Source organism: Platichthys flesus, chromosome 21 (assembly GCF_949316205.1).
Source record: "Platichthys flesus chromosome 21, fPlaFle2.1, whole genome shotgun sequence".
NCBI classification, from domain to species: domain Eukaryota; kingdom Metazoa; phylum Chordata; class Actinopteri; order Pleuronectiformes; family Pleuronectidae; genus Platichthys; species Platichthys flesus.
The window spans coordinates 16,690,585-16,710,186 of NC_084965.1; the positions used below are offsets into that span (position 1 = coordinate 16,690,585).

Below are 19,602 nucleotides of genomic sequence, written 5' to 3' on the forward strand. Positions count from 1 at the left end.
CTGGAGCATATCGTCTGTAAATGTGTGACTTATAGGCTGCATCCTGAATGTGTTGGAGAGGGTATAGTATCATGTATGGTGAGGTTGAGCTGAGCTGAGTTCTTCAAACAACGGACAAACACAGTTAAACCAGAGTAGAGATAAAGGTCACTATAGAATGCAGGTGATCTCAGGATCAACTCATGCAAGACATGAATAGACAATGGTCTCATATGCTAGACAGTGGGTGCACCATACAGTTAATGTTAAGCTGTACGCTATATTGAAATGTCTGCTGTAAGCAAAAACTAAGAAGTTATTAAGAAAATGTCCATAACATGTTTCATACATATGCAACAATATAGACAAAAAGGATCCTGGGTATGCATTTACACATTCCGCATAAATGAGCCTATACTCATCTATCATAATTCTTCTATTTTCTTGTCTTTAGATTTTTAAGGTTTTCTTTTGAGATGCTTGTTTAAGCTCTTTTTCACTCTCCTGTTTTATGTCCCTAACCCACTCTCACCCTGTGGTTTTCTTACAATACTGTTATACAGGGAAACATATTTATGTATCACAACTACTTTTTTTGCTCCTTTTTAATCTCATCTCTATGTGTTTGTATGTGTGAATGTGCACGTTCATGCAAATATGCCTCATCACTTTCTGTGAATCCTTGTGCACTCTAAAAGAGACGGGCTCTTCAAAAGAGTTAACCACACATGGGGGGGGGGGGGGGCACATCGACTTGTTTCTTATGGCCATTATCAGTGATTGAAAACCACGTATTCATAGGCTGGAAAATGAAATGTACAACATACACACATGTACACACATACACACACAGCTCTGCCTTCGTAATACCCAGTGCTCATTGCAGCCAGACAAACCCATCAGGCTTTATGGGCCTCCGATGGCTGCTGCCGCCACTAATGAATGGCGGCAGGCTATCAAGTGCATCCACATCACTGATCTCCACTGTTGCCATGAATATCTGAATAAGCCCTTCCACCAGTTTTATGTCTCCCAGGAAAACAGCCTTTTGAATCCGGGATGGGAGACTTTGATTGATGATATGTCGGTTGTATGATGGAAGGGGAGGGAGAGGCTGTAATCGTCTGCTTAACACAGGGAGACAAGGGCACAGATGCTTTCAATCTGGAGCACTGCGTTGACAGACGTTAACTTTCTCTTGAAGAAATGGGCAAAGTCACTTTTGATTCTTGTCGCATGTCATTGATTGATGGGTGTTTTTACGGGGGGGGTGAGCAAGATGCAAGAGTCCTTGGTGGCTCTACACACAACTTCTGTTTTATCGTGATGCTTAGTTCATCAATCTCATCAGGCATGATGAGTGTATCAACATTCATCATGGAGCAAAAGAGATGAAGTAGATTGTAAGAACATATCTATCAATAAGTCCTCCAATAACCACTGTAGATCATCTGTGACTGCTTTCCAAATTATTACAAATGAGCCGCACAACATGATTCTGTGTATTCTGAGTGTAATCAATTTAATCTGATGCTGCTGTCTAATGACAATCGTTTGTTTTTGATGAATAAAACATGAAACCAAAATGCTATAAGCACCTCCACCATGGAGCTTATGTTGTAAATGCTGTTTGTTAATCGGTGAGAGGATTATGCTAAAAACTACTAAGGTGGTTTTATTGAAAAATGGTAGAAAAGTGGGGTATGGGCCTTTATAAAGACCTTTAGTGCGAAACCAGACAGAGGAAAATTATTTTCCTTTTTAAAGCTTTTAGCTTTTCAGGTGGATTTTTATTTCATTTATTTACTTTCACTTAATTCAATTCAATTTTTTTTAATTGTTATTTAATTCAATGTTGTTTTATAGGTTTATTTCAAGAAAAGTGTGAAGCAATTATAATTATTAATATTCTTATTGTTTTTGTTATTATTACATATTTTGTAGGTTTAATTGACAAAACTTATGCTTAATTAGGACAGTTTTTGTTGGTCTTAATATGAACAGCATGACAAACATAGATACGAAAATGTTACATGGGCATACATGAGCCTTCGTGTTTACATTACATTACATGTCATTTAGCTGACGCTTTTATCCAAAGCGACTTACATTTTTAGAACACTCATCATTTTATGAGGGGCCATCTAGTGGTTCAGTATCTTGCCAAGGACACTTAGGGATAGAGTGGGATTCGAACCGGCAACCTTCTTGTTGCAGAGCACCCGCTCTATCCCCTAGGCCACGCTCTCCCCATGTTATTTCCTCTCTCCTAATGTTTATTCATTAATTTGCCATTTGTTCTTAATTTGAGGATTTATATAAAACTAGGTTACTGTGTAAATACTGAGCCTTGTAGCATGCTGGGGAAATGTGTTCCTCCCAACTTCTCTCTCAATCAGAGGCATTTTAATCAGCCTCTGTTACAAGCTGTGTCTGGGCTTCTTATTTTTTTACTCAGGGTCACACTGTGTTGGGTCTTGCTGCTTTGTATCTCACGGCATTCCCTCCGTATTCTCTCCCCTCAGACTCTGTGTTTGATGCCTCCTCATCAGTTCACAAAAAATTCTTGAGATAGTAAATATGCCCCCCCCTAACCCTAACCCTACCCCCCCCCCCCACACACACACAAGTTATGACTTGATAATTGATTCATGAACAAATATTTCCAACATCGACAAATCATTGAGCTTGCAGCCTTCAAAAGGAGTTTAAACATAAGAAAAATAACAGCAGCAGTGGAAGAATTCATTAAAAAAAATGTGGTGTAAAATATGAGTGTTCAAGAATCCCAAGTGTCTTTGGCCAAAGGGTGATTTTGATAAGAAATGCCCTAATATTGCAGGCAAACCTCCTTTCAGTGGATATAAAACAATGTGCTGGTTCAGAGGGGAAATTGCTACTGAACCAGAATTTACAGGAAGTAATAACCGTCCACCCTCTTACTTGTTAAAAATGATTTCTGTTCAGGAGCTGTTTAATAATAAAGTCCAATTAAGTCTTCATTACAAAAACTTACCAAAAAAAATCACCTCAGTGCATGGACTTTTAATTTGAGTTTTAATTTCATTCATTCATTCATAATAGGGGCAATGAACGACACATAACCTACTCCCAGGACCTTTGCCAAGGTTGTGAATACACTTCAGATAGTAGTCCACTCAGCATATATAGAGTCTCTCCTCCTTTCTCACCGGCATGACTTTAGAGCAAATTTTGTTCTGGCAGCACCAGAGAGCAGCTTGTAATTTCACAGATCTTTGCTCAGGTCTGCTGAGGTGGAGGAGTGAGGTTTAGCTCAAATTGGGTGAGGCAGCTTGCAAAGGATATGTAGGTACAACATGAACAGTCTTGGGAGAGTTTGGCATCAATGGACAGAGCTTAACGTATGTGTTAGGACAGATCTTGAGCTTGGGAAGCAGGGATATGATGGGGCATACATGGAGAATGACATTCAATAAAGGTCTCATGCAAGATGAGAACCAGAGATATTGCTGTTGATGGTGTGTGCCCACCCACCAGGTCACCACTGCATCCCATCTCTTAGGGCTAGTGCTCATGATCCGGCAGACTTTAGACCTGATTCCCCTTCCCGACTATTGCGGGAGCATTGACTATTAGTTGCCAATCAGAGCTGATTATCTGCCTAAATGTGTCACAACATAATCTTAATTGTTTATCTCTTTATGCGATTGTGTCGGAGCCTTCCCGATCTCGAACCGTAAATATCAAACATGTTTCACAATTGGCTGAATACTGAGCAAACCTGCAATCGCCAATGACAATAGCCAATCCTTATTCTCTCCCCTCAGAGTCTGTGTTTGATGCCTCCTCATCGGATCTCTGAAAAATTATTGAAATAGCAAATACCCCCGCCCCCCCCCAAAAAAAAAAAAAAATATGGGTGTACAAGAATCCCAAGTGTCTTTTGCCAAAGGGTGATTTTGAAAGATATGCCTGAATATTGCAGGCAAACCTCCTTTGAGTGGATATAAAACAATGTGGTGGTTCAGAGGGGAAATTGCTACTGAAACAGAATTTACAGGAAGTAATGATCGTCCACATTCTGGCCAAATGGTAAAGTGTGTGTTAGTTCTGAAGATTATAATACAATTAAATCATTATAAAATGTCTGTGGTCTCTACCGTTTTTAAAATCCTTTAAGAGTTGAAGATCCTCTAGTGTGCACCATGCCTTAGCAATTTGTTACTGGCCATAAGTTACATTTTACTGAATCTAAATTCTGCGTTAGTAAGTTTCCACTGTGAGTCCATCTCAAATACACAACTATCCAACAACAATCCCTCCAATGTAGTGCATCACATTTTATGGATGTGATGTAAATTACTGTTGCTTAAAATTGCATCTGTCAGTGATGATAACGATTATGATGATTACAAGGTGTCAAAATTCTCAATTTACCGCTGACAACTACATTCATTATTGAGCGTTTCTTGTATATGAAAAGATTAGTGAGGGACCGAGGGAGTCATTTTGGCATGGCTGTTGCAGGGTGGTGACCAACAATGTCTCATAGAGAGTCAATTTTCAGGAGGTTTTTTAATTTCTAGCCAGGCTCATTAGTGGGCGATATTACAGATGAATCATTTCCCTCTTCTCAGAGGAGGTCAGATGGAAAACCTGCAAACTTGACCCTCCATGGCCCTCCATGACTGGTGAGCCGTTCCCCCACCCCCATGTTGTGGAAGGTTTTGACAGATTGTAGATAGTGGATTGTTGGTGAATCAAGCTTCCTGATCAGTCCTATTTACTGCTCCCATAGATGGCACAGCCTGCTGTATTGCGTAGGACCCTCATTATTATTATACAATAAGGACAATTATTGCAATGATAAAAGAGCTCTCACACTGACTTTTTTGTGGATATCTTGTACATTATATTTTCATCAGTCATCTAGATGAGGAGTATAGTTATGGGTGCCTAGTGGTGCAGGCATTGCCTAGCAGGCACCACTAGGCAATGCACTGTTATAGTTAAAGAGTTATTGATTTTGAATTAGAGCATTTTGTTTGGGACCTTCTCCTGAGGTCTGATGTCTCCCTCTCATTCCCGCACACCTGGCGTAATCAGTGACTCACACACACAGAGGGAGGGGGGCCAGAGTATATTTTTAGACTACTTCACGGGTGTTGATCAACACTGTATGTGGCGCAGTCACTAGAGCAGAGGGACAGTGACCCAGAGGTGGCCAGTTGAAGTCCCAGTGTGGGCGGGGCTTACATTTTTTTTTTTATTTTCTTTGTCTTTCAGGGGGGAACTGTTGTACTACAATGTGATAGGCTCTTGATCAGATTCCTGTTTTAGTGTGTATGAAGTGATAGTGATAGCGCCACCTGGTGGTCGTTGTGAAAATGAAGTTTTAGCAATCGCCCCCAAAATACTGTCACATGATCAGAGCCCTGACCTGATCAAGTCAGGACTATTACTGCATACACATTATTAGTGATAGCGCCACCTAGTGGTCCATCTGAAAATGAAGTTTGTGCAATCGGTCCCAATTATTAGCAATATTATTACACTGCACTTTTTGTAAGCTGACAAGTACCTAGGTGAGTGTGGATGCAAGCCAATGAGCTCCTCCTTTTCTTTTGGACCCCAACTCAGGAGTAATATTTTGGTCATCTATGGTTTCCGTTTCGTTCATATGTGAAGATAGAGTCATCCAATCAACATAGACAGGTTGTGTTTAGTGTTTAGGTCAAATAAATTACAAATTAAAATGTCCCAGCACCTCTTAACACTCTCTTAACTGCTTTCACCAGGACACATTGACTCAAACCATTTCAATGGCATTACAAGTAAGTGATCAATTACAAATGTTTGATTCATGAAACACAGCTTCATTGTCGTCATTTCGTTTGATGGCAATTGATCACAAACATTGTAAATCCTTGTTACCTGGCCCCATATTAAAGGTTTATTGTGAATGAAGTTTGAAACAACTGGAGGAATTAAACCTTTCAGAGTTTACTTTTCATGGCTGGAATCATTGAGGAAGATTTGTCAACAGTCTCCCAAGAAATTACCCAGAGCTCTAGGCTTTTATTTTTAGACCCAGGGGGCATTAAGGACCTGTTTGGCTTGTCAACTGCAAGAATAATCATACTGATGGATTTTAATACATTTAACAATGTTAATGACTCCTCAATCCCAGACTCCCAGACAATATTTCTCTGATAAACATCTCCCCTATGTAAAATCTTACTGAAAAAAGTTCCCTTTATGTTTACAATGGACTGGTCTTTTAAAATGTGGCATTTTTAGTAACTTTCAAATGGGTTTGAAAACATTCACAGAGACTGTTAGGGGCATCTACATGTTGGATGCATAAGACATAAGACATGAGTCTTACATTATGGTAATAGCAAGAGATAAGGCTTGGACAATGAATCTCTTTTGGAGCCATGATCAAAGCTTGGACTTGTAATGCCTTTACCTTGGAGGGTTACACACTTGCATTGCTGCATCATCAGCTTTGCGGTATAATCACAAATAAATGAATATTGAACATACAATACGCTGATATGGAATATAGGGACAACTCCCCCCCAAGATTCCTGCTTGTCTAAACTTTTATACGTTAAGTAATATCACAGGATAATTACCATTAATCCATTTCTTAAGGGTAAAGTAAACATATTTTGGAAAAATATAGGACAGAACAACCCTAAAGAATTGTGAAAAATAAATTTCACATTGAAATTACATTAATTTTGATTTAATTGCAGAGGAGGAGGATTTTTCACCATTATATTTAATAAACTTCCTGCATTGCAAAAGAATGATGTTTGCTGATTGAGTTGAAACACCCAGAAACTCCAAGGTAGTGACGTATGCCTCTTTTTTTGTGTGTTAATTTTTAATTCTTCGTTTAATTTTCAGGCTCATTTAGTAAAATAGTGTGCTGTTTTTTTTTTTTTATCTGATAATCTGATTTAAAATGTTTTCCCTCACAGGGGTAAATAATGAATAGAAAGTGAATTTTCACCGCAGAGTGAAATGTTTCTGAAGAAAAGTCTATTTTTGATGCTGCATATTTGCTGAGAAATATGGTCCCATTCTTCTACCGCAGACACATCACCTCTCTTGAAACACTACTGAACCTGGTCGATTTCTCCAAATGTCCCTCCATTCATTACATTGCTTATATTTCATTTTATTGCAATCCTTTATCAATACCTCAATTAATTTAGATTTTCATGTAATTTTTCCTTCGCAAAGTCTTTCTACACAGTCAGCCAATTTTCATCAATTTATTAATTTTATCATTTGATGTCAAAAAATTTTCCTTAGTCCCACTAACGATCCATAGGCCTATTTAAAAGTATTTCTCACAGTTGGGCTTGGTATAGTGTAAGTAAGGGGGGCCTCTCAGAAGCTTAAAACTCTTGGAAGCCATCTATCAGCCCGACACACAATCACCTTGATGCAGCACAAACACTGTCACATGTGCACACAGCCTTTATGCAAAAGCACACACTTATGTTGTTTGTATGTGCTACTGTAAGAAACACATGAGTCCCCTTCAAAAAGTGGAGCCTAGTGGTTTATTCACAATTCATTGGAAGTAAAGAGGCAGAGTGCAGGGTAATGAAGTATGAGTAAGTATGTCTGTGGTTATGTTTGTACTCTGAGTGCATTAAGATCATCCTTTGACATTGAGCAGAAGCCATGTAGCTAAATGGCTCCTTCTACAGTAAGTGGTTAAGAGAGGGAGTCATATCAGAGCTCTCTGGAAGTCGATGTGACCAAGGTTCCATCTGTGCCTTACACTTTTAACCACAATTATAAACACACATATGCAAAACTACACGCACACACACACACACACACACACACACACACACAAACACACTCCTTTGAGTTGGCATGAAGATGAAGTCTTGAGACAAGAAAAGGAGCGAAGCACTTTTTAAACCATTACAGACTTTAACAGTAAAATTAATCATTACTATCATTTAAAAAAGAGACTAAAATGTAAACGTTCCTACATTTTTGCTCCGTTATATAAAATAATACATTCACACTATTATGTATTGACTCACCACTTTTATTTTGAAAGTGACCTTGTTATTCTGAAGGTGACATGTCAGCCTGTAAGGAGAATTAAAATCAAGTTTTGTTCATGATGCATAAGGAAAAATACTTAGACTCATACAGCAACAGGAAAGATAAGTTGTATCACTTATATTGTTTACGATTGGGGAAGTACTGAGTTTTATCTGGTTAAAGCTGGTTTTGTGTTAGGTTTAAAATCATTACATTGTATTTTACTTCACTCATTTTCCACCTGCAATGTGTCCATTGCTTCTTCTGTCACCCACAGTACCATTGATTTGATGGTTGTGTTCCTATCCTGGAGAAAACTAAAGTAAAAATATATCATATATATATAAATAATCTCTCTCCACCCCCAGGTCGCAAGTTTGTCATCGCCAATGCCAGGGTGGAGAACTGTGCCATCATCTTTTGCAACGATGGCTTCTGCCACATGTGTGGTTACTCCCGGGCTGAGATCATGCAGAAGCCATGCACGTGTAACTTTCTCTACGGACCTGACACCAAGCGACTGGCTATTGCCCAGATGGCGCAGGCCCTGCTGGGGTCAGAGGAGAGGAAAGTGGAAATCAACCTCTACCGCAAAGACGGTAGGATAAAACTAAAGTTAAAGTGACTTGAGAGGTGGCTGTGTGGTTATTGGAGAGGGTTAACATGCTTTCCAGTTGTTGACTTGTACAGGAGATAAATATGGAGATGATCCAGCGTAAAGACAGCACAGTTTATGTGCTTATTTGGGAAGGAAAGCCTCTGTCTATTTAGATTCATAATTATGGATTTGACCCAAAACAAGGTCATAGTGAGTGTGTCTGTGTGTGTGTGTGTGTGTGTGTGTGTGTGTGTGTGTGTGTGTGTGTGTGTGTGTCTGTATTTGGTGTTGGAAGGAGGAAGTTGTTGTTGAAAGATGAAGAGCTGGGAAGTGTGCCCTTCTAGATATTGTGTTATATGAGTTGTCTGCCACAGTGATTTTGAGAACTCTACTCGAGGAAGTTGTCAGTGAATGTATGGTGGGATGTTACCTTTTTAGTTGCCAATGGTTTTGGCGCTATACCTAATACATGTTTGTGTTGTGTACAAAACATTTGGCACCCTCTAGCCAATGTTTTTATGTGAGCTGTTATGTGTGAGGGAACCTACTACTGTTTACTGAATCCATTTTGATAACCTATCCCTTGCAACATGTCAGAGTAAAGATGTCTTAAGTTGAGAAAGATAGTCCCGAAAATGCTTTATGGTACTTTCAGTCTGTTTCTACATTGTATTTAAAGAAAGCTAATGTGATGCATTGATTAATATATTCAGTTTGATAATGCCTTAATACATTACCTTAATTAAGTACCCTTGTAAAACAACGAACATTCTGCACAATCATACAAAAGTCAAAATGTCACATGTCAAAATTAAAACAGAACAGCATGAAATAGAGACGTTCAGACAGAAGTTCACTTCGGACATTGTTTTTTGAGCCACAGGTTAGCCCCTGTTAGTTTTTTTGGTATTCGTGTTGGACTTGACTTCACAACAAACCACGTTAACAAAACTTACCAAATAGGAAAGAGCTAAGGGGTTTGAGTGTGTTTGTCCTACAGTCACGACATCAAGAGTTCAATCCGTGTATTTAGAAAGTCTGTTTTAGTCTCCCCCCCAAGCCCAGTACATTTCAATACAGTTCAAACAACGAAATACTGATGAAACAAAACCAATCCGTTCTGGTTTTACCATGGCTCTTCAAAAAACAACAACTCAGGAAATTAAATTCAGATTCAATAATAACAGCATGCCTATATACAAAATATGTACAGGGCACTCACGCTAGTCCATCAATCAGTTGCGCATGCGCCGGCAGGCAGCTCTAGGGTAGCTCCAGAGGTAATAAACAGTCCACCTGACTCCAACACCTCATTTCCACTTGACTCTGACTTCAGAGAAAAGGAGACAACACACAGAATTTACAACGCAGTTTTGCGAAGGTAAAACAGATCCTTTCCTACCTCCACATTCATTGCTCTGAAGCTACAAGTTACTTCTTGTGTTCGTTCAGATTACGCGGGGTTTGGATTGGAGTGTGATTTGCCAAAATACGCACACACGCAGCATGTTGCAACTGCTGCTACGGCAGCATAGGGGGTTGGGCAGGGAGATGCGTCACGGTTCTGTCTTCGCGTATTGGGAAACTGTTGACGTGTGGACCGCGATTACGGTACGAGAATTATTAAAGCCCTACACTTGACCTTAAGTGACATTAACAGGAAGATTTACTTTAGCAGGAAAGTACACAGGGGAAACCCTGTAGAATTCTCTCAGATGGCAGGAGTGTATGTCTGTACAGCTGCCAACTGGACCAGGACCAAGAAATAGGACACTGGTTTCTGCAATGGTGGACAGCCTCCATGGTGATAAAGAGCTGCCATCAGAAACTCCCTGGGCTATGGCCAAAGCATCTGCTGGACATTTTCCACCTGTAGATAGACACCAGGACAGCAGGAGGAAGCGAACAGGGAGGATAGAGTGAAAGAGACAGATGGAGGAAAGGATGGAAGAGAAATAGTTTAAACAAACTGAGTTGAAAAAAAAGATGACAAAGAGGCAGGAAAACAGTGTAGCTCTAAAAAGTTAAGAAAACCCAATGCGTGAGAGATGGAAAAAAACATGAGAAAATGAGAGAGAGAAAGTGAATTTGTCACGTAATCTGAAAGTGTTGCTGGTGGTGAGAGAAAGAAAGTAAAAGACGGGAGGAACACAGAGATGGCGCCAGCTGACTCTTCTCTCTGATACTTCTGAGGAGCACTTTGCCAATTCCGCCCTCCACTCTGCACATTTGACTTTCCACTGTTTATGCTGAAGATGTAGACATCTTCAGCATAAACAGCAATCTGTTCATCTGCTATACAAGGTACCTTGTAAAAAGAAAGAACCCTGCGTATAGAATTACAGATGTGTTGTCATTTCTGACCCACCGGTTATGTTATGTTGAGTCCACCATGCTAACAACGGAAAGTTAAAGACTTTGTAAGCAACCACATTTAATGGCTGCAAGGTTCTTACTTAAGTGTGGACTGGTGGCTGTAAAGCTCCTGTTGATGTGTGCAGTGCAGATACTTGAAAACAAGAAAGAGAAGAGAAATCTTTTAATCAGATGTTATCATATCCCCCCCAAAATTATAGTTTGTCATTTAGTAAGCAAAGTGACAGATGTAATGATGATACTCAAAGCAATGACTAATGGGATCCTATATGCATAAAATAAGACAACAGTGAGGGGTAGATGAGCCTCGCAGAGCAATTAACACAAAGTGTCGAACATGGATAGAAAATTTAAAAGGGTCTGAAAAGTGGGCACCCAGCATTTTTCCTACCCAAGCCTTCAGATTTGTGTATCTTTTATTATCTATGAAGAGTTGACTGAACTGAGCATGCTTGTTTTTTCCATCAATTTATAACTATACAAATTCACACATCATATTCAGGCACAACAGTCCTGTGGAGCGTAACGTGATATTTTTGAATAGAATTGATGACTTGGAGCAAGTGATGTTCCCTTTCCCAAATCTGTCTCAAGAGTGTATCATTACTAGACCACTCTGCACCAATGCAGAGACAGAACATAAACAAAATCATAAACGTTATTTTTTATTAGCAATATCCTGCTGCTGCATAATTATAACCAGTGTTGCTTCAAGATCAGGCCAGTTTCCTGTCTGCCTGTCCTCCCTCCACTCTCCTGCTGACCTGGGCTAACTTTTCACTCACCTGAACAATACTAATGTTTACTTTGTGTTTGTTGATTATGAGGCATATATTTAAACATGTGTGCACCGTATTATGCTTTAATAAAGTGATAAGAGCAATCCAGATCAATAATCCTACACCAAAGATTAATGACAAAATAAATGGGATTATCAGTTTCAGAGACGGACACTGAATTGAATCTCAAATCATTGTGAATAGCACCGACCACTGTTTTAGACTCACTGTTGAATTTAGATTTTTGAATTAAGAAATTACAGCACACCTGAAATAATGAGAACAATCTAAAATACTTTTTTATATCACAAATCATGAGGCTAGTGAAGATGCACACCTCTAGTAGTCTCAGAGTGATAACAATTTATCATGGATAGAAATCAAATTCTCTGATGCATCTATAATCGTTTTATAATTGAATCCAACCCCTTTGAATCGGAATCAAGTCATGAGGTGCCTAGAGATTACCAACCCTTATTATTAACCTTATTTCATGACCATATAACATCAGATGAATGATTGGCTTTGTTCAAAATCATAATTCCTGTTTTTAAAGTTTCATTGTATTTAGTTGTAACCAATTGTGGTTTGTTTTACAACCAAGAGTTAACTGCAAAGTAGAAGCACAAGAGTTGTTTCACTTACTTTAACTTTGATATATGTTTCCTGCTTGCCTGATTAAAATTGCATAAGGAACACTGCTTGATGTTCAGTGTGCCCTACAAGTTTAAGTGTCAGATTAGAAATATATTCAAAAAATAAGTATTATCAGTTGACATTCTGGTATGCTCACCATGCTGAGTCATCAGTTAAATGTTGAAGTCAATGAATGAGTGTGTGCTACAGTAAAATGTGTTTTTACGGGTGTTTTACACCCTCATAGTACATCGAAGTCTTAAAAAAACAAATGTCCATAGAAACGTACAGCACTGTATTTTCTACATGCATTCTGTAAGGAAGCACTGTAATGCTCTTGCAGTAAGGAAGCCATGAGTGCTGAGCCAACTAAAGTGTGTTATCTTCTGTGGCAATGTGATTTAGCTCACCTGATAATAGTCAAGAGCATTGCAACAAACAAAGCCTATACTTTATCTACACACTAACCTTATCTTGTACTGGGGAATATTGTTTGTTTGCTCTACTGTGGGCCAAAAGACAATCTTTTGATTGAAACATATCTGAACATTTCTTCGACGCTTTAAATTCTTCCTCTTTTGCAGTGGTCACCAACAATTTCAAGCCCAAGATCAATTTATAATTCCAAACGTAAGACAAAATCTACTACCCCGATATCTTCCAAATAACCTACTAAGAAGGGTCATATTTATTATTTTTGCAATTTGTGTTGAAGGCTCATGCACAATGAAAGGAAGTTATGCTACTATCACAACTAGTTAACTAATATTATCCGTTCAATGCACAATATTCACATTATTATCAATTTATATTTACAATATATTTGAATGCACAATATTTAGCTTCACAGTTAAGCATTATGTTCTGCAAAGGAGCTGCTACTGCAGCACAATGTTGTTATTTAGGCTTTGCTTTGAACATGACTATCAATATTTCCTAATATAAAAGTATTCCTGTTTACTTATAAATACCAGTACTATATAGTATGAAGCCTTGCCCCCTTTTTTTTACAAAAATGAATGGATCCTGTCAACAGAAATGCTTAAGTACTTTTTCTTTAGCCACATACAGGAAGTGTTGCAACCATTTATGTTTTCGACATAAATTCATCAGATAAATATAAAAATTCAGGTGAAAGATGATCTTTTTATGTTTATCTGTTTCATTTATATTTATCCCATAAATAAAAATAAACCAGCCTGATCCAAGCCATTAGCGGACACACTGTCTGTTTGAACAACAGACAACTGACACTAGGCTGATGAGTGGTGCAACGACAGCCAGTGAGTCCAAGGTGTTCAACGGATCAGCAGTGAAGAGTGTCGAGATCGACGGGTTGGCGACCACTGGTCTAGTGCATGTATCAATAAATACAACTTGTGAATAAAAGTAAATCATTTTGAGCTGTTTTTGCAGATCATGTCTGTATTGACTGAAATGATACCTAATGGACATCAAAACTTTGCTTTGTTTGTGTTGACCCAAAGTCTTTTGTCCCCTGCAAAATCGTCATTGAGTAATTAAGACTTTGAATATATGAAAATGTATGGTCAGGAAGCTGTTTGTAATCTGTGTTTGTTGATGGGTATGACCCTGGTGACTTGTCTATCTCAGTCATAGTCACACACACTCAAGCACACAAAGACACAGAGTCTTAGGTAACCCCAGTGGACCACCTGCAAGCCATCAGAAAGCCACTGATCGAGCGCTGTGGATACACCTCATCCATAATGCACACAGGCAGGAAACATTATGCCACCTACTCTTGTCCCCTTTGCCTCCTTCCCTGATCTGGTCTCTCCACCCTTTCTCTTTATCTCATAAATCACCCTAATCAATGAGTGTGCAGGTGTGTGTGTGTGTGTGTGTGTGTGTGTCTTACTTGGAATGATGGGACTGTGTATTCATGACCCACACATACGGTACATGCATATAGAGAATGCACACACACTTGACTTCATCTGAGCCCATTTATCTAGTGCCAAGTTTAGGCATGAGCCTTCACGATGATAGATCTCCCTCCTCGCTCTCACGCTCAATTGTCTGACTCCGATTGCTCACCGGCTTAATCAATCATTCTCCAGGTAAACTGCGATAGGGTGAATGTGCACACATACTGTGTACAGATTTTTGGTACAGTGTGCTACTGCCCCAGTTGGGCGAGGGTTGCAAGGCTTTACACCTTGCACGTGCACAACTATGCAGTTTTACGGTGGCCTTTGGTTCACAGGGAAACATGGATTTGACTATGGAGGGAATAGAATATAACTGGTTTCTTTGTTCTGTTGGAGAGACAACATTTATGAATTTTTGAATTCGAGTAAGAGTAAGAGGAAAATAGTTAATTGGACAAAGGTTTGAAAAAAACAGCATTCGGTTTCATTGGGTTACCATTTTCGTTCCTCTTGTACTTTATACTTTACACTAGGGCTAGCGACCCACCAGTTGAAAATCACTGCTCTAGAGGATCCATGGCTGAATGTAATTTGTTGTTCCCTTTTGCTTGTGAATGAAATGATTGGCCAACTGGTTATATGTGATTCGCTGCAAAGGAATCACAATCAAAGCATTAAAACACAAACCCTGGAATCCTCAGGAAGAGCCTGGGAAATCACCAGGCCAGCTGCAGACCTAAGCGCCAGTCTTTCAGCTCAGGTGACTTTGAACTAACTGCATCCCCAGGCATTATGAAAAGACTCCATTGAGTGTGTTGTGAGTCTTGAGAATTATCAGGTGTCTATCTGACTATGTGGGTGTCCTCACAGAATTTTGCCGTGATAAAGCATTGAGCCCAGGGGAGCAGGCTGTCCTGTGCGTCCAGGCGGACTCTTGATTGCCTAGCAGCAGTAGCTAAGCAAACCACTTAGAGACCTACTGCCTCTACGCCGATGACTGCCGTGAATTTTCCTCCCTCTAACTAAGAGCACATAATACACTGACACAAACACTAGGGTTAGGGTTAGGGTTAGGGTGGGCGTCATTTGACGCCCACACAAGAAGTTACATTAGGTTTTGAACTGAATGGAGAGACATCCATTTTTGTGAGAGCTGGATAGCTTTTTGTTTTGTTTCCACTCAATTGAACTAAACAACAACATGAACTTGCACTTTGAATTTTGTATAAGAGCATAGAGGATGAGCAGATAGGATAGAGAGAGGGTTAATGTAACCAAGAGGAACTTGGATTCCGAACAGTATCAACACTACATTATATGTATATATATATATATATATATAAAGAACAAAAAGAACACATTCTGTTTTACCATGGTAAAACAGAATGTGTTTTACACGTGGCATCTTTTGCAATTCTGTCTTTCCTAGGAGAGGCATCCGTCACATGTGGCTCTATCTGAGGTTTCTATGTTCTTTTTACCCTGTTTTTTTCTAGGAGTTCTTCTTTAAGCTTTTTGAGGGAAAGTGCAGAGGATGTCACAACTTGTCAGAGCCCAATGAGACAAATTGTGATTTGTGAATATGGGCTATACAAATAATTGTTTATTGATTGATATCTTGAGTAGGACTAGGACGCTTAATAATAATAATCCAAATAATAATAATAATAATAGCTTGAATTTATATAGCGCCTTTCAAGAGATCCAAAGATGCTTTACATGTGAACATTGGGAACAAAAGAGCGAATAAGAAATGGAAAGTAATTTGGACAAAACAAGACAGAAATAAACAGAACTAATGGCAGCATGGATCGTTCAGGCCTCAGTGAACAGGTGGTGTTTGAGGAGCATTAGCATTAAGCCACTTTTCCATGAGATCTCTTGAGAGCATATTAAATTTTTTTTTTGTCCGTGCGTTTACTATATGGCATTCTATCTTCGTCTCTATGTGAGCTGCTTTTTGTGTACATCGTGGATACGTGTCTGTGTGAGCGTGTGTATGTGTCTGGGTGTGTTGACTATACTTAGAGAGCATTAATCTTGATGTAATATAGATTTGCTAAGAAGGGAGAGCTGATAGATACTGGAGCCCTGGTCATTACTTGATGACCCCAAACCTCCAGGCTAATGCACGCATGCACACTATCACACACACACACACACACACACACACACACACACACACACACACACATGCATAAATTCTTTGTAACTAATTTAATCTAGAAGATGGCCTGCAATGGAGGCTGTTAAATTTTATACATAAATCTTAAACTATCAAATAGCCATTTTTCCATTATTGTTTCCTTTTCTAATACACTGTTGCTAATGTGTTCTTTTTTATTGCATCCTCAACATGATTTCTCTACTCTATAGCAGGTGGCTGTTTCTTGCCTTAATTCAAGAGGTTAGATAGTGTAAAATGCAGACAATGTATCCTGTCCACTTGTGCATGTGCCTCAGCTCTGTCACATTTCTGAACTCATACAAACTTATGCACCAGAATTAAAAGGTTCTGTTCTGTTTTGTTGAGTTCAAAATGAAGCCCTGTACTTGAAATTGGAGTTTCTAATGTTTACCCCAACAATGCAGCTATAACGAAAATGTTTCCCGTTTTGCCAGTTCAAATCTCCTGGTCTGACACATTTAATCCAAAACAAATGTTGTAAGATCAAGCTAAAGGGCTCTGCAGGATCTTGTAGGATATTTAAGCATTAATCTATTAGACAGAGAAATTGATCCATGCTAGAAAAAAAAGCTGCTGAGGGCTGTTGCTTTTCCCTGGGTTTCCAGTCACCACCATTAAATCTGTAAGAAACAGTTACAGTAGCTAATAAAGTTATTACTTCACAATTGATAAAAACTAGAATTTAGCCTTTTTTCAATGTTCTAATCTAAGCCATCCATATTCTTAATGAATAACAAGCTATACAAAGTATATTTCTGCCTGTCTGTTCAAAGTGTGTCTGTCAGTGCATCACATTATTTAAAAGTAGACTGATGGGGATAATGGGTTCTATTTATAAACTTTAAAAAAAAAACATTCTGTCCTTCCATCACATAGTGCTTATCCTTTTGAGGATTGCAGGGGGGCTAGAGCCAATCCCAGCTGACATTGGGTGAGAGTTGGGGTATACCTTGGACAGGTCACCAGAGAATTGCCGGGCAGGCCGGCAACCAGATGGACAGACAGACAGCTATAGGCCAAAAACATAGTCAGTAATAAATAAATAAATAAGTTTTACAAATCATTGCACATATTCAATATAGCAGTTTAGCAATACATTATGCTAGATATGCTAGAGGCTTAATAGTAGACTTAAAGACCCCAAAACTGTTTTTTTGTGATTGTTACACATCAAATCATTCTCAGAGTCTCTTTGACACAAACAAACACACCGACGAGAAAGTAGTCTGATGTGAGACAGCCAGTCTGATGCTGTAGCAGACAGGTAATAGATGGATGTTGTTATACTGTCTTAGTAGGTGCAGTGAATCTGCCTCTTTCCCTTATGGTCTTGTTAGTCAATGACGCACTCGTCCATCTTGCTTGCTTTTACTTGTACAGTGTTGGTGGGACAGTGGACACTTGTTATACAATTGGTGAAAACAGCTTGAACTATAGTGTGAGTTTTCAATATTAGATTATAGATATTATTCCAGTGTAACGAAGCAATTTTTTTTAATGGTTTACTTAAATGACTAGTCATTTCAGTAATAATGTCAGCTTTAACTTGCTCTTCTGGTTAAGTTTGTATAGACTGTTACTGTGAGACTTACCTGTATCAGGTGAAGAATGCTTTAGGGATGAGTCATTGAATTTCAAAGCTTTTCCTGTTCTTATATAACAGAATCATTCTGTATGCTGACTTATGGCAGGGGAGTGCAGACTATATCCTGTCTCTATTATATAGCTCCAGGCTTTAATGTAGCAACTCTTCCATTAAATCTGAGTGGACTTATGGGTCCCGTCATGGTGCCTGGTGAACCTATCACAGCACTCGTCAAGAGTGATAGACCCACAAGCCATGTTTGAGACAGTAATAAGGTGAAAAGGTAGAGTGAGTCCATTTTATAGCTTCATTACTTCATTTACCTGCTTGGAATCAGTCCATCAGGGCCAGTCAATCCACCCCCACTGTTGAGTGCCAATATCTGTCAGATGTGTTTCATTCTCTTCCAGGGTGCAAACACTCAAATGGCCCAGCTTTATCCGTTGGTATTGTTTCTTCACGCTGTTGTGCACAGAGATGAAATAGCATTGAGGCAGAGTAAGAAAGGTATATAGAGTAATATGTCATCTTAAACACAAAAAAAAGCCATTTGGAATGGGCTATGGAAACATATTATGTGTTGAGTGTGCTTTAAGGTTTGCATTATGTGAAGGCAGAGTATTCATGCTTTGTGCATGGCTACTTTTCGATGCACAAACAGACACACAGTGCTTTATTGAATGTGTAATAGATTGAATATAGTGTGATTGTGAAGAATGTTTAAGTCCTGCTCTATGATACTATGATTTCCTTGGTGTGTCTGGCTAAATAAATGCTCATCCTGTTATTTTGCCAGCATCCCTAAATCATTGGTTATTTGAGACCGCCTTGATGAGCTTGGAAAGCAGAAACCTGATTCACAGGCCAACGATTCTCTTCTGTCTCTCTCTGTCTGTTGAACCGGATGCTGCCTATTTCTCATTGTCACAATTACACAAACACAAGTAGATACACACATTTATCTGTGTGTATATAGACTTCGTCTGACTATGCTATGAAGTTTTGCATCTCTCTGAAACTGTTAAAAGATCAGAGCAGCACAAACTTATTATGTCTCATGGACTGTCAATAAAATTAATGTAGACACTGGGTCCAGACTATAGTGATGCATTTGGCCTGGGACAAACGTAATCACTATAAGCGGTTTCCACTGTACTAGAATATGTCAGGAGGCACCAAGTAATTTGACAGAGGTGGCAGCCTCCCAATTCTCCAAGCAGGAAAAACCCTGACAAAGTTCTTTTTGGCAGATGTTTTTCCATGCTGCTCGAAGACTCTAAAAAATTATTATGTTATTATTATAAGTATTTCATAAATATCCCATTTAAAAGGCTCGTAAGATTTTCAAATATAATCATATGGCTACAAATATATGTTGGCTACTATAAGATTATCTAGACATTAAATAAAATTTCTATAATAAGATGTTATTGTCTTCTGCTCAGTGTCATTAAAATATGGGTGGATACACACTGCATATTCAATATAGGGCTAATTAC

General features: G+C 38.9%; 1 protein-coding gene across 1 annotated transcript in view; it reads left to right on the forward strand.

The window, feature by feature from the left end:
• kcnh2b (potassium voltage-gated channel, subfamily H (eag-related), member 2b) overlaps positions 1-19,602 on the forward strand; it is a 207,567-nt gene that overhangs the window by 19,718 nt on the left and 168,247 nt on the right. Inside the window, exon 2 of the mRNA XM_062379857.1 lies at positions 8,415-8,645. Within this exon, the coding sequence (XP_062235841.1) occupies positions 8,415-8,645 (231 nt within the window). The remainder of the gene's footprint in view (positions 1-8,414; positions 8,646-19,602) is intronic.